The sequence below is a fragment of the Mobula birostris genome, chromosome 9 (assembly GCF_030028105.1).
Source record: "Mobula birostris isolate sMobBir1 chromosome 9, sMobBir1.hap1, whole genome shotgun sequence".
Taxonomy (NCBI): domain Eukaryota; kingdom Metazoa; phylum Chordata; class Chondrichthyes; order Myliobatiformes; family Myliobatidae; genus Mobula; species Mobula birostris.
In genome coordinates, this window is record NC_092378.1 from 68,939,354 (window position 1) to 68,953,497 (window position 14,144).

The 14,144-nt window shown below is 44.9% G+C and overlaps 1 protein-coding gene across 9 annotated transcripts in view; it reads right to left on the reverse strand.

Annotated features, from left to right (window-relative positions):
• LOC140202821 (SLIT-ROBO Rho GTPase-activating protein 1-like) overlaps nt 1–14,144 on the reverse strand; it is a 304,990-nt gene that overhangs the window by 74,074 nt on the left and 216,772 nt on the right. For all 9 annotated transcript variants that reach the window (XR_011887194.1, XM_072268234.1, XM_072268230.1 and 6 more), the window contains exons 6-7: nt 12,580–12,708; nt 6,502–6,723 (exon numbers count right to left, since the gene is read on the reverse strand). Coding sequence is in view for 8 of the 9 variants with exons in the window: in XM_072268234.1 (XP_072124335.1) it covers nt 6,502–6,723; nt 12,580–12,708 (351 nt within the window). In the remaining variant the exon portion in view is untranslated. The remainder of the gene's footprint in view (nt 1–6,501; nt 6,724–12,579; nt 12,709–14,144) is intronic.

The following is a 14,144-nucleotide window of genomic DNA, read 5'->3' on the forward strand; positions in this document are numbered from 1 at the left end:
AAGTAAAACTATCGAAAACACAGAAAACACAAAAGGCATATTTCAGTACAGAGGAAAGATGAATGAATGAATAAATAAACAAACAAAAAATAATTAAATCATGCAAAAGGGGAATAACGAGGTAGTGTTCATAGTTCATGGACTATTCGGAAATCTGATGGCAGAGGGAAAGAAGCTGTTCCTAAAGTGTTGAGTGTCAGACTTCAGGCTCCTGTACCCCCTCCCCGATACGAGTAATGAGAAGAGGATGGGGGAAGTGTTGTCAAGGATAAGATTGGGTCAAGCTCGATCATGCTTAAGAGTGGACCACATTCAGGGGGCTGAATGGCCTACTCCTTTGCAGTTTTGGATTAAGCGACCTCTGACAGCAGAAGAACTTTTAAGGTGATTCAGAAACAATTGGTTCATCCCTGAATAAACAACAGCGCATAATCAAAAGCCATGGTTTTTCCTTTCCTACCCGGAGCTCACCAGTAGGATAACAACAGAAAATAAACAATGAGTCACTGGTGCCTTATAGCTGTCAGTGTGCCTTGAATGAACTACAAGCCAAAAACAATTACATCTAGCAATGTTTTTATTTTGCTTGCTTTGATAAATAGGCTGGGTCCTCTCCTTACTGCTTTAAAAATCTATATTTTTCTCTTGAAGATCAAAGACTTACACTCACTGGCCACTTTATTAGGTACACGTGTACACCTGCTGGTAAATTCAAATATCTAATCAGCCTATCGTACGGCAGGATCTCAATGCAACAAAAAACACCCAATGAGTGGCATTTCTCTGCTATGTTAATGAGACAGGTCAGAGGAGAATGGCCATATTGGTTTATGCTTTCACAAAGGCAACAGTATCTCAAATAGTTACGCATTGCAACAGTAGTGTGCAGAAGAACACCTCAAAACGAGCAACATGTCGAACCCGTGAATAAAAGGCAGGAGCAATTTGCAGCAACATATTAGACCTTGATCAGCAGCAAACGGGACAAGTTTGGAGAGGAGAGGTCTTCAAACAGGTTCATTGCCTGAGGATAAATGGCAGGAGTGGTTCACTACAGCGTAATAGAGCTATGACCACTGGCCAATTGGCGTTTGGGATTGATTAGTAAGAGGAAGGCAGAGGCCGTCATCGCAGCAGCCATCGTCTGAGTGGACAGAGTCATGAGTGGTGATCTTAAAGTTTTAAATCTTCAAGGCTTCCTTCTCTTCTTTATATCTGCTCAACTAGGACAGTAGAGATGTCAGGCAGGATAGTGCAATGCTCCTCTTGAGAGATGTGGGAAAGCAGGGAGACCTCCAATGTCCCTGATGACTACAACTGCGAGAAGTGCATCCAGCTGCAGCTTCTAACAAACTGCATTAAGGAGTTGTTGCTGGAACTAGATGACGATCATTTGGGAGGCTGAAGGGGTGATAGATAAGACATAAATAGAGAGGTAGTTACACCCAAGGTGCAGGACGCTGGTGACAGTCAGGAAGAGGAAAGGGGTTAAGGAGCCAGTGCAGAGTACCCCTGTGGCCATCTCCCTCAACAACAGGTATATCACTACGGATACTGCCGGGGGGGATCACCTCACAGAGGAAAGTCACAGTGGTCAGGTCTCTGGCACTGAGTTTGGCTCTGTGACTCAGAAGGGAATGGGAAAGAAGAGGTATGCTGTGGTGATAGGGGATTCGTTAGTTAGGGAAATGACGGGTATTTCTGTGGGCGAGAACGAGATTCCTGGATGGTATGTTGCCTCCCGGGTGCAGGGGTCTGGGATATCTCGGATCAGGTCCTCAGCATAATTAAGTGGGAGGGTGAACAGCCAGAAGTCATGGTCCATGAAGGTTTCAATGACATGGATAGGACAAGTGATGAGGTTCTGCGTAGGGAGTTCAAGGAGTTAGGTGCTAAGTTAAAGGGCAGGACCTCCAGAGTTGTGATCTCAGGATTGCTACTCATGCCACGTGCTAGTGAGGCTAGAACTAAGAAGATTACATGGGTTTAATACGTGGCTAAGGAGTTGGTGTAGGGGAGAGGGCATAAGATTTTTGGATCATTGGACTCTACTCTAGGGAAGGTGGGACCTGTACAGAAGGGATGGTTTGCACCTGAGCTGGAGGGGAACTAATATCCTAGCAGGAACATTTGGAAATGCTGCACAGTGGGGTTTAAACTAGAGTTGCAGGGGGATGGGAACCAGAGTGCCAGAACAGGTAGTGGAGAGGTTGTGGAGGCAGATGTTGGTAAGACCTCAGACAAAGTTATTAATCAAAAGGTTGAAAAGGGTGAATACAGGACTGAAGGTGTTGTATCTAAATGCATGCAGTATACGGAATAAGGCAGATGAACTTGCAACACAGCTGCAGACTGGCAGGTATGATTTTGTAGGTATCACTGAATCATGGCTGAAAGATTATAACTGGGAGCTTAACGTCCAAGGATACACATTGCATCAAAAGGACAGGCAGGAAGGCAGAGGGAGTGGCATTGCTCTGTTGGTAAAAATGGAATTAATCACTAGAAAGAGGTGATATAGGGTTGGAAGGTAGGAAGGTGTTGAATCATTGCAGATAGAGCTAAGGAACGAGAAGGGTAAAAAGACCCTGATGGGAGTTGTATACAGACCAAAGATGTACGGGTTCGGGATAGTAAGTTGTGGGCATGCCTGGCTGGCGCTGGAGACCTGGCGACTCTGGGGGGCTGGCTAGCACAATCCTAGCAGATTGATTTGATGCAAATGATGAATTTCAATGCATCTTTTAATGTACATGTGACAAATGAAGCTAATCTTTATCTTTATTAATTAAATGGTGTTTGATAGTCAGGGTTGTCTCAATAGGCTGAAGAGCCTGCTTCCATTCTGTATGATGTTATAAGCAATCCTCCAAATCAAAATCAAAACAGGGTCTTTCAATCCTCGGACTCTGGTCCTGCCATGGTTTTGATCAAGTTTGGGCAGTTGTTTCTGCAGCCGGATGTTATCTCTGGGGCAGCTGTTATGCCCTGCTAGTAAACCACATTGATTCTGACTCAGGGCTCTGCTATTGTTGCAACATTACAGCAGTCAGTAGTACTGGGTCAGTGATCCACAGACCCACACTAATGGTGGAGGGGTACCAGTTCCCAAGTGCCTCCCTCTCTTTTTATACCTCTGAATAGCTCTGTCAAATGTCATCTTACGACTTGCACTTTGACAGTTCCTTTCCTATCCCCTTGAGGGCATTTCAAAGCGTTAATTAATCTCCTTTAAAATATAGTCACTCTTGTAACGTCAGAAATGCAGCAGCCAGTAAAATGATGCAAGGCACATACGGGGGAGACAGTTAGAATATGTTCCCCAGGGTAGATATGTTAAACACCAAATTTGACCGGGTGGTTAAGAAGGTTTACAGTGCGCTGGCCTTCATTAGTCAGGGGAATTGCGTTCAGGAGCCGTGAGGTCCTATACAACCCTGGTTAGACCACACATGGAATATTCTGTTCAGCTCTAGTCACCTCATTATAAAAAGGATGTGGAAGTTTGAGAGTGCAGAAGAGACTCGCCAGGATTGCAAGGCATATCTTATGAGGATAGGTTGAACGAGCTAGGGTTTTTCTCTTTGGAGCAAAGGAGCATAAGAGGTGACCAGGTAGAGGTGATAAGAGGTGTGGACAAAGTGCATAGCAAGGTACGTTTTTCCAGGGTGGAAACGGCTAATATGAGGGGGCATAACTTTAAGGTGATTGAAGGAAAGTACAGGAGGGATATCAGAAGTATATTCTTTACATAGAGAGAGGTGAATGTGTGAAATACCCTGCCAGGCAGTAGAGGCACATACATTAGAGGCATTTAAGAAACTCTTAGGTAGGTACATGGATGACAGAAAAATGGAGGGTTATTCTCTGTGGAGAGGAAAGAGTTAGATTGATCTTGGAGCAGGTTAAAAGATTAGCACAGCACTGTGGACCAAAGGCCTGTACTTTGCTACAATGTTCTATGTTCAAAGGACCTGTGTTTAAGGTGAGGAGCAAGTTCTTTTACAGAGTGAGTGTATGTGCCTGAATTGGGACAGATACAGTCACTTTGGCCTAACCATGTTACAGACATCCCACCCTGCAAAAACTCATTTCAGGGAGGTAGCACCCCTGCCCCCCGCAACCCCATATCCCCCCCACCCCCGTCGACCTCCAAGGGTGTATGTAATACTTTGTTTAGTGATTTTGTCTAATCTATAAACCAAGATGGGTATATGCAGCAAATGTGACATTAAAATATGTACTTATATATATTATATTATCATGTTTATTCTATTACAACTTTAAGCAAGTCTACAGGGAGTTTGGCCTCATCACGTTGGACATCAATAGCGTAGCTCCTTGGCAGCCAGCCAGCTAATTTAAATCAGGGGTCCCCAACCTTCTTTGCACTGGTTTAATATTGACAATATTCTTGCGGACCGGCCGACCGGGGGGGTGGGGGGAGTGTGGGGGGAGTGTGGGGGGGTGTTAAATGTGACCGGACTATAGGTGATAAGTCAATTATAAGTCACTTATAAGTGGCTAATACACTTGGCTTTTTTCTTAAAGATGTGCTGGGTGCGTTCTGGCTACCACTGTACCGCTGTATTCTTCACGGCCCGGAGGTTGGGGACCACTGAATTATAAGTCACTTATAAGTCAATAGCATCATAACATTTTAAGTAACGTTTGGATATTAAACACACAGCACATATTTTCCTCGTATGAACATATAAAATCATTGCAACACACCAATGTCACTGAATCAGTGGGAGCCCTGGGCTTGTTTTCCTGCAACAACACGGTCCCATCGAGGGGTGATGGGAGACAGTGATACTCGAAGGGGGCTCCTTATGTCCAGTCTATTCCGCAATTTAGTTTTCATTGCATTCATCGCAGAAAACTCCGCTTCGCAGAAATATGTTGGAAATGGAAGCAATGTTTTCAGTGCTTTCATGGTTATCTCAGGATATTCAGCCTTGACTTTGATCCAGAATGCCGGCAGAGATGTTATGTCAAACAACAGGAATTCTGCAGATGCTGGAAATTCAAGCAACACACATCAAAGTTGCTGGTGAACGCAGCAGGCCAGGCAGCATCTCTAGGACTGTTGTCCTGACGAAAGGTCTCGGCCTGAAACATCGACTGTACCTCTTCCTAGAGATGCTGCCTGGCCTGCTGCGTTCACCAGCAACTTTGATGTGTGTTGCTTGATGTTACGTCAAACATACTTTTCAGCCTGCCGTCATTTGCAAGTTCCAGGAGTTGATCTTTTTCCTGCGCTGACATGGATGATTCACCGGGGACATTCACAAATGGGTCACAGACCCATTCCTTTGCACGTCTTGGGTCACTGATGACTTCGTGTGCGTTAAAATTTAACAGTGCGTGACAGGGAATGAGGAAAGGTGCAGCTGACTCATATCATTTCATATCGCCAAATCATATTAGCACGAAGAGAGACCAATCAGGGTGCTCGTTCTCCCTCTCAAAAAGATCTATTTCCATATAATTTCCAGGCGTCAGGGAGCCACTATCGATATGCGGGAGACTCCCGGAACTTCCGGGAGAGGTGGGATGTCTGATATTATGTCGACCACTGCTAGTTTGAATTTCCTGCATTGAGCCTTTGTCCTCTTCAGCCTTGCCCTGCATCCATGCTGTATTACTTTGTGTCTATCTAAAAACCTCTACAACTCTATCAAAAAGTCTGACTCCACCAACCTATCCAAGTGCTTCTTCAATGATACTTCTGTGCCTGCCTCAAACACTTCCTCTGGCAGCTCACCGTATAATCGCCACCTTCTGCGTGAAACGTTGCTCCTCAATAAAAAGGGAATGGAAGGATGTGGATGATACACAGGAGAAGAACATTTAGCAAGATTGGCGTCAAGATCAGTAAGTGCTCACTCTTGGCAATATGATAATGATTGGATAATCTGAATTAACGTCACCCCCTGGCCCGTCTGTGGAAGAGTCTGCAATTCTCATAATGTCCTCATCAGACGTCTCAGTGAAAGCTCAACTTAAATTTATTATCAAAGTACGTACTGTATATTTCACTACATCTACCATGATTCATTTTGTTGCAGGCATTCATAGTAGAACAAAAGAATTAATGAAAATCTCCGCACCAAGACCATCAAACAATTGATGTGCAAAGAAGATGAATTGTGCAAATAAATAGATAAATATCACTGAGAACACGAGTTGTCGAGTGTTTGAAAGTGAGTCCATAGGTTGTGGGATCAGTTCAGTGTCGAGGTGAGTGAAATTATCCGCGTTGGTTCAGGAGCCTGATGGTTGAAGGGTGATAACTGTTCCTGAAGCTAACACTTCTGATGGCAGCTGTGAGAAGGCCTGAATGGTGGGGGTCCTTGTTGATGGACGCTGCTTTCTTGTGGCAGCGCTCCTTACCGATGTGCTCAATGATACAAGACCAGAATAGAAACAAACCATCCGCCACTTAGGGGAAGCACCTCAGAAGTAAGAAACACCAGTGTACAGCATAGGACTAACCTCGTCTCCCATATGGGGCTGGAAGTCAAATCGGACAGGTGGGCAGAAAGCCGAGTTATACATTTCCATGAAGCGCTGCTTGTCACTACGAGGGTCCAGGTTGTCCACTGCGTTCTCTATGATGTCCAGACCCTCGTGCCTGGATGTCTCCAGGTTGTACTCTGCAGAGAGAAACGTCCTCAGCGCTCTGTTTAAGCTAGCATGATAGCCCAGGTCACAGCACTAGCACAGCAAGAGAAACAAAGACAATACATTAATATTCAAGCTTTCTACCAGCACCTTGATTCTTTGCATCAATAGTTAAAGACCTGTAAGGGCATCAAGTTGGCATGGACTGACTGTGCTGAAGAGCCTGCAGAAATCCCTCAGTACTGCAGTACAACTTCATTTTCAGATTCAGAGTCATTTGTTTGTTACAAGTACACACTGTGAAATGTGCTGTTTGTGTTAACAACCAACACAACCAAAAGATGTGCTGGGGGCAGCCCACAAGCGTCGCCACACATTCCAGTACCAACATAGCATGCTGGTGATGTTCTGCAGACAAAACAGAACACAACAGCAGCAAAACAAGTCTTGTTCACAAGTCACTTCAGGAATTTAACATGGACTTTCATGGTAACGTGGAGCCACAGAATAAAACAAGAAGAAAACAAGTCCCTCAGCACAGCTGGTCCATGCCATCCATGGTGCCAACCAAGCTCGCATTTAGCCAACATCCCTTTAAACACCTCCTATCCATCTTCTTATGTAAATGTCCTTTAAATGTTGCTTACTGTACCTGCCTCAACCACTTCCTCTGGCAACCCGTTCTGTATACGCACCATCCTCAGGGTGAAGAAGTTGTCATTCGAGTCCCTTTTAAATCTTTCACCATAACCTAGTTTTTAGTTCCCCCTTCCCTGAGAAAAACACTGTGTGCGTGTGCACCAAAACAATTCACCCTCCCCCTCATGATTTTATACTGTAAAGTCAATCCTCAACATCTTAAGTACCAAAAAATAAATTCCAAACCTACCCAAACTCTCCCTGTAACTCCTTGCAACATTCTCGTAAATCTTCCCTGAACCCTTTCATTAAGGAAGTGGGTCATGAATGATGGAGCAAAGTTGAAAGCGATAAAACTAATTTACACTTGGTTGCAGTTTCTGTACTGTGGTTGTTATCACGTGCGAAAGGTCCCAAGTTTAATGCTGGGCAGGGACATGATTTCGAGGGTGCCACTGTAATAGCATTACACGAGCCGCTGTAATGCTATTACAGTGGCTCGTGTAACGCTATTACAGCAGCTCGTGTAATGCTATTACAGCAGCTCGTGTAATGCTATTACAGTGGCTTGTGTAATGCTATTACAGTGGCTTGTGTAATGCTATTACAGTGCCAGTGACACTAGGTTTCCTTCAGGTTCTCTCGTTTCCATCCACCTCCTACAGACGTACGGGTTAATAGGTTAATTGGTCACATGGATACAGTTAGGCAGGGTGGTCCCATTGGAAAGAAGGGTCTGTATCTCTAAACAAATAAAGAATAAACCATGCCAAACAGACCGACTTTGTGCTGTTAGCAATGAGCTTGCAAGCATATGCTCACAGACAATCAAAGCACCAGTGAGACAGAAGCCTAACTATTTAGTCAGTGTCTCTTCCCCACATGATGGAAGCTGTCAGCCTGCAATTGACACCATTCAGGAGGAATCTTTGAAAGCTTTTATCCCAGGTCAATTTACCGATCTCTCCTCTGAGCCGAACTTCCTGAGTAAAGGAGATGGTTTGGCTAAGCTCCAGTGTCTGGACCACTGCAAGATGAACGCTGAAGAAGACAGCCTCCCCTGGGGTTAGAGGACTAAGCATGTGCGTGGATGGGCAGGAGTTGCTGTTGTTGCTTTGTTACTTGGTATGTTCTGTTTTGTCGGGTTCTGTGTTGTTCTGCCGAGCATCGTGGACGTGCTATGTTGGTACCGGAATGTGTGACGACACTTGTGGTTTATCCCCAGCCCAGCACATCCTTGGGTGTGTGTTGGCTCCCGAACACAAACAATGCACTTCACTCCATGTTTCGATGTACAGGTAATAAATAAATCTGAGTCTGATTAAATCAAATTTAAAATTGGAATGAGCTTAGTGTGAAGGAGGAGAGGATCCTTGGAAGAATGACCGTAATATTGTTCCGCGGTGCGATCAATGAATCTTAATTTCAGATTCCTCTGATGCTTGTCTGAATATTTTATGCACAGCCCAATTAGATGGCGTAATGGCAGAGTTGATCCATCAGCCAGTGACTGTCATTGACATTTATCATCCATCCCCCTTCTAATTTCTCTGCTTGTCTCTCAGCCTTCCCCGAGGGACCCATTGCTTACTCTGTATCAAAATCCTCACAAGGAGAGTTGTGGGAGGGAGTGGGGGTGTTGGCTGGGCAATGTGCACTGAGGTAATAGGATAAAATCAGCTTTATCTGTCACGTGTACACTGAAACATCTGAACACACAGTGATAGGTGTCACTGGCATCAATGACCAACACAGTCCGAGGATATGTAAGTATCACCATGCCTCTGGCACCCACAATTTACCAACCCTAATCTGTACGTCTTTCCAATGTGGGAATAAATCAGAGTATCTGGAGGAAAGTCACGTGATCACTGGGAGAACATTGAAACTCCTTACAGGCAACAGTGAGAATTGAACCTTAATTGCTGGCGCTGTAAATCGTTATGCCAGCTGCGACACTGCTGAACTGCTCCCCCGCTCCCCCGTTTACTGCCTCTGCTATAGGTAATACTTAGGCGACTGTGGTTGTGGCCGATGTTCGATTGGGAATTAAGACACAGTACTGATGTCTGGCCCGCCCCTTCGTTAGGGGAGGGGGTAATGTGATGGGGGGCAGGGGTAGCTCTGGGGCAGGTGCCTTTACTGAAATACTGAATGCCAAGGGCAGGTGGAAGCCCTTCAGATCTTTGGCCCTATAGTTGCTCTCCAAAGGAATTTTTTTTTTTGGTATCTCAGGTGAGGGGAGTTTGTATAGGGTCAGAGACCTACAGAAGTCAGGAGAAAGGATGGAAGGAGCAGATTCAGGCAAGGACGGCCTTCTTGGACTGTGCAGGCTTGGAAAGTGTTCGCATCAGAGGCCTAACCTTGGCTGCAAATAAAAAGATGGTAGGCTCAAGGAGAGGAGCCGTTGTTGGAGTGTGCCAGTGATAAGAGTGCGAAGGCTTTGGCTCAACAGGATTCAGCATGAACAGGCGAAGGCACAGCGAAGAAGAGGCAAGCCTTTTTCTCTTTTGGTATTGAGTGGTCAGGATGGAACACTCCTCCTGTCAGATGTGGGAATTCGGGATACCTGACAGTTTCCCTGATGACTACATCTGTGGGAAGCACACCCAATTCCAGTGCCTGACTGACTGTGTCAAGCAGCTGGAGCTGGAGTTGGATGTTCTCAGGATCGTTCGGGAGGCTGAAGGTATTATTGAAGAGGTGGTCACACCCAGAGTACAGGCTTCGGACAGCAGATGGGTGACCAGCAGGAGACGTAAGGGGATTAAGAAGTCAGTGCAGGGTTCCTCTGTGGCCATTCTCCTCAGCAACAAGTATACCCCCTTAGAATACTGCTTGGGAATGACCCATCAGATCACAACAGCAGCTGCCAGCCTGGTGGCATTGTAGCCAGCTCTGAGCCTTGACAGGGAAGGGTAAAGTCAGGCAGTGCAGTAGTTATAGAGGACTTGATAGTTAGGGGAACAGAAAGGAGATTCTGTGGCTGCAAAGAGACACCAGGATGGTGTGTTGCTTCCCTGCTGCTAGGGTCCAGGATTTATCAGAGTGGCTGCAGGATATTCTCAAGAGGAGGTCGTATACAGTGAGTTTATAGAATCAGGAAAGAGGCTGACCTCCAAGGTAGTAATCTCCGGATTACTTCTGGTGCCACAGGCTAGTGCATGTAGGAATGGGATGATAGCACAGATGAATGAGTGGCTGCAGAGAGGGTGCAGGGGACAGGGTTTCAAGTTCTTGGATCATTGGAACCTTTTCTGGGGAAAGGGGTGTCCTGTACAAGGAGGACGGGCTGCACTTGAACTGGAGAGGAACCAACATCCTGGCCACGAGGTTTGCTGATGCTTTTCCGGAGAGTTTAAACTAGCTTTAAGGGAGGGCTGGGAACTGGAGTCCTAGGTCAGTAAGGGAAGGACTGGACAGAAAGGAAGATGTCAGGGGAAGTACTGAAAGGCAAAATCGAAATAACATTGAAGGTGAGAGGGGGTAGGTTGAAGGGGGATGTGAGGGGTAAGTTTTTTACTCAGAGAGTCGCGGATACCTTGTTTGGTGGTAGAGGCAAATACATCAGAGCCTGAGAGATGTTTGGGTAGGTACATGGATGTAAGGAAGATGGAGGGATATGGACATGGTGTAGGTGTTTTTGATTTGCTTTTTAGCTGGTTCAGCACAACATTGTGGGCTGAATGGCCTGTTCGTGTGCTGTGCTTTTCCACGTTCTATATCCAAATCAACCCATTTCCTTATAGCCTTGCAAATACGTCACAGCATGCAAGCTGGGCAAGTTTATTAATGTTCCGTTAATAGTTCAACCTCAGACCCTGAAGATGAACATCATCAATGATGCATGTGTTCCTAAAAGTAAGATTTTAAAAATAGAACCATTAAATATGAATACAGCTACAACGGTAGTCAATGCCTTCGGGCCCTTATGGAAGTGTCCACTTGCTTTGCTGAAGTCCTGGTATAAACATTTCTCTTGGAACCCCTGACACTGAGTGCCCTTTACCTCCTCTACCTTCTCTTAGCCGGTCTTACCCCGAAGCCTGCTGCTCTTCTCCCAGCCATCCAGCATGAAGTGGTTACCCACTAACACACCAAAGTGGGGGAGCAAGTGGTCTGAACCTTGCTTTCTCATCTCAGACTGTAGGAGTCAGGTGTTTACAAGAAAAGGATGACCCTGTTGAGTCAGATTACAGATCAGCTACATCAGATGAATAACAGAACTGACTCAATAGACTGAATGGCCTTTTCCAGTCGGGTTTTTACTTGCTTGAATTTATTCCTAAAAGACACAATTGCTTCCTTTATAGACTTGTCAAAACTGCACAAAGATCCTATTGATGACAGCGTGCTTGCTACAAACATAGGCGATTACCAAAGTAAAGTGACTCCTCAGAATAGCTGCTCTGTCAAAGAAAAATGGGGAGCATCAACAATTTGGAACCAGCTTAAAGACAGATCTGGATTTGTTCTATTTATTCCCATTAGTTAAAACCACATGACTGTTCTATTGCTTGAAGCTGGTTGCTAACAATTCAGAAGGAATTTTGCAGATAGTTAAATGCAATGTTTCAGCCCTAAAAGAAAGTGTTCATTATACACTCAGTGGCTACTCCATTAGGTACCTGTACACCTGCTCATTATTGCAAATATCTAATCAGCCAATCACGTGGCAGCAACTCAATGCATAAAAGCATGCAGACATGGTCAAGAGATTCAGTTGTTGTTCAGACCAAACATCACAACAGGGAAGAAATATGATCTAAGTGACTTTGACTGTGGAATGATCATTGGTGCCAGATGGGGTAGTTTAAGTATCTCAGAAACTGCCGATCTTCTGGGATTTTCACACACACCACCCTCCAGAGTTTACAGAAAATGGTGCAAAAAGCCAAAAACATCCAGTGAGTGGCAGTTCTGTGGCTGAAAACGCCTTGCTAGTGAGAGAGGTCAAAGGAGAATGGTCAGACTGGTTCAAGCTGATGGGAAGGTGACAGTAACCCAAGTAACGACATGTACAACACTGCTGTGCAGAAGGAAACCTCTGAACACACATGTCAAACCTTGAAGGTTACAGCACAAATATACGCTCACTTTGAAGGGACCTAAAAAAGTGCCAACTGAATGTAGTAAAATGCAATCTTGTACCACAAAAAGGAATGCTTATAATAGAGGCTTGCTGGAAAGATAGGAAAATCTCAGCAAAGAACTAACTTCTGTTAAAAAGCTGCTCATTGTGCAGGTTACAAATTAATCTTGTAGTTCCGCCCACAGACATCACATCCAACCTGTTGTACCCACACTTACATCGATTACATCAGAAAGGTCATGGATGTAATATTTGAACACTGAGCTGTTGCTTGCCTCCAGTGTCAACAGATATTCATTTCGTGCTTTGATGGATTTCAGCTTGTTCTCTGAGTATTTGGCTTGGCGCTGGATGTACAAGAGAAAAAGGGCAAACAAGGAAGTTCATAAATGATGTGTACGTTAGGGTAAACACGAGCATTTGTAGATACAACAGTGAGCCACACATTTTCACCAGTCGCAATCAGAGACTGTAGTTCTCAGTTTCCAAGCCCAATCAAGAGCCTTGTCTTGAAGTTGCACTTTCTAGAGGACAGTACACCCAAAATTAGATCCAGGATTATTATCACTAACCTATGTCATCTAATTAGTTGTTTTCTGGCAGCAATACACTGCAATATATTTAAAAATTACTCTAAGTTACAAAAAGAAATATATTCAAAAAAAATTGTGCAAAAAGAGAGTAAAAATAGTGCGTTTGTGTACATGGGTTCATTGTCCATCCAGAAATCTGATGGCAGAGGGGAAGAAGCTGTTACTAAAACACTGAGTGTGGGTCTTCAGGCTCCTACGCCTCCTCCCTGATGGTAGTAATAAGAAGAGGCATATGCCAGATGGCAAGGGTCCTTCAAGATGGATGCCACCTGACTTGAATGTGTTCTTGATGGTGGGGGAAGTGGGGACTGTGCCCATGATGGAGCTGTCTGAATCTACAATCCTCTGCAGCTAGCTTTTCATCCATTGGGACGCGTCCTGACATTGGAGGACTTTCTGTATGCATGGGAGGGAGGGAGAGTGGGAGAGAGGAAATGGGCTGGTTTGGCTGTGTTCTGTGTTGTTCTGCCGAGCATAGCTGGCTTCAGAATGTGTGATGACAACCAACACATCTAAGGACCTGGACATCCAACACATTTCACTCTATGTTTTGATGTACGTGTGATAAGTAAATCTAATTCTGATTCTGGCCCATTTCTTCACAAAATTCAAAACAGAAAACCGGTGATTTTTTTGCCTGTCTCATGTCCCTTTATGCTGTTAGTGGTGATGCAAGAGTGCCTACAGAATGTATTCCAATCAAGGAGATGGCAGAGAACTATTCAAGTCTCTAAAATGCAGGTTGAGGTAAAGGAAGTGGAACCAAGAGGTTGGCTTTCCTGAAGAATCTAGAAGGAGAGGATATGGCGAGCTGGATATGTTCAGGCACCATGATGGACCCAGGTGCAAAAAAAGTGAACTGCTGGAGGAACTGGGCAGGTCAAGTAGCAACTGTGAGGGAGGATGGGAGGGCATCTTCAAAAGGTAGTTCCTCAAGAAGGCAGCATTCATCTTGAAGGGCCCAAACCAACCAGGACATGTCTTCTTCTCATTGCTACTATCAATGAGGAGGTACAGGAGCCTGGAGACACACACTCAACTTTTTAGGAACAGCTTCTTCCCCTCCTCCTTCAGATTTCTGCATGGTCCATGAACATTACCTCACTATGTTCTCTCTCTTTTTGGGCTATTTTTTTTTAAATCAGCAACATTTCAGCTTGACATCCTGGTGGCAGAGAGGGGGAGAAACC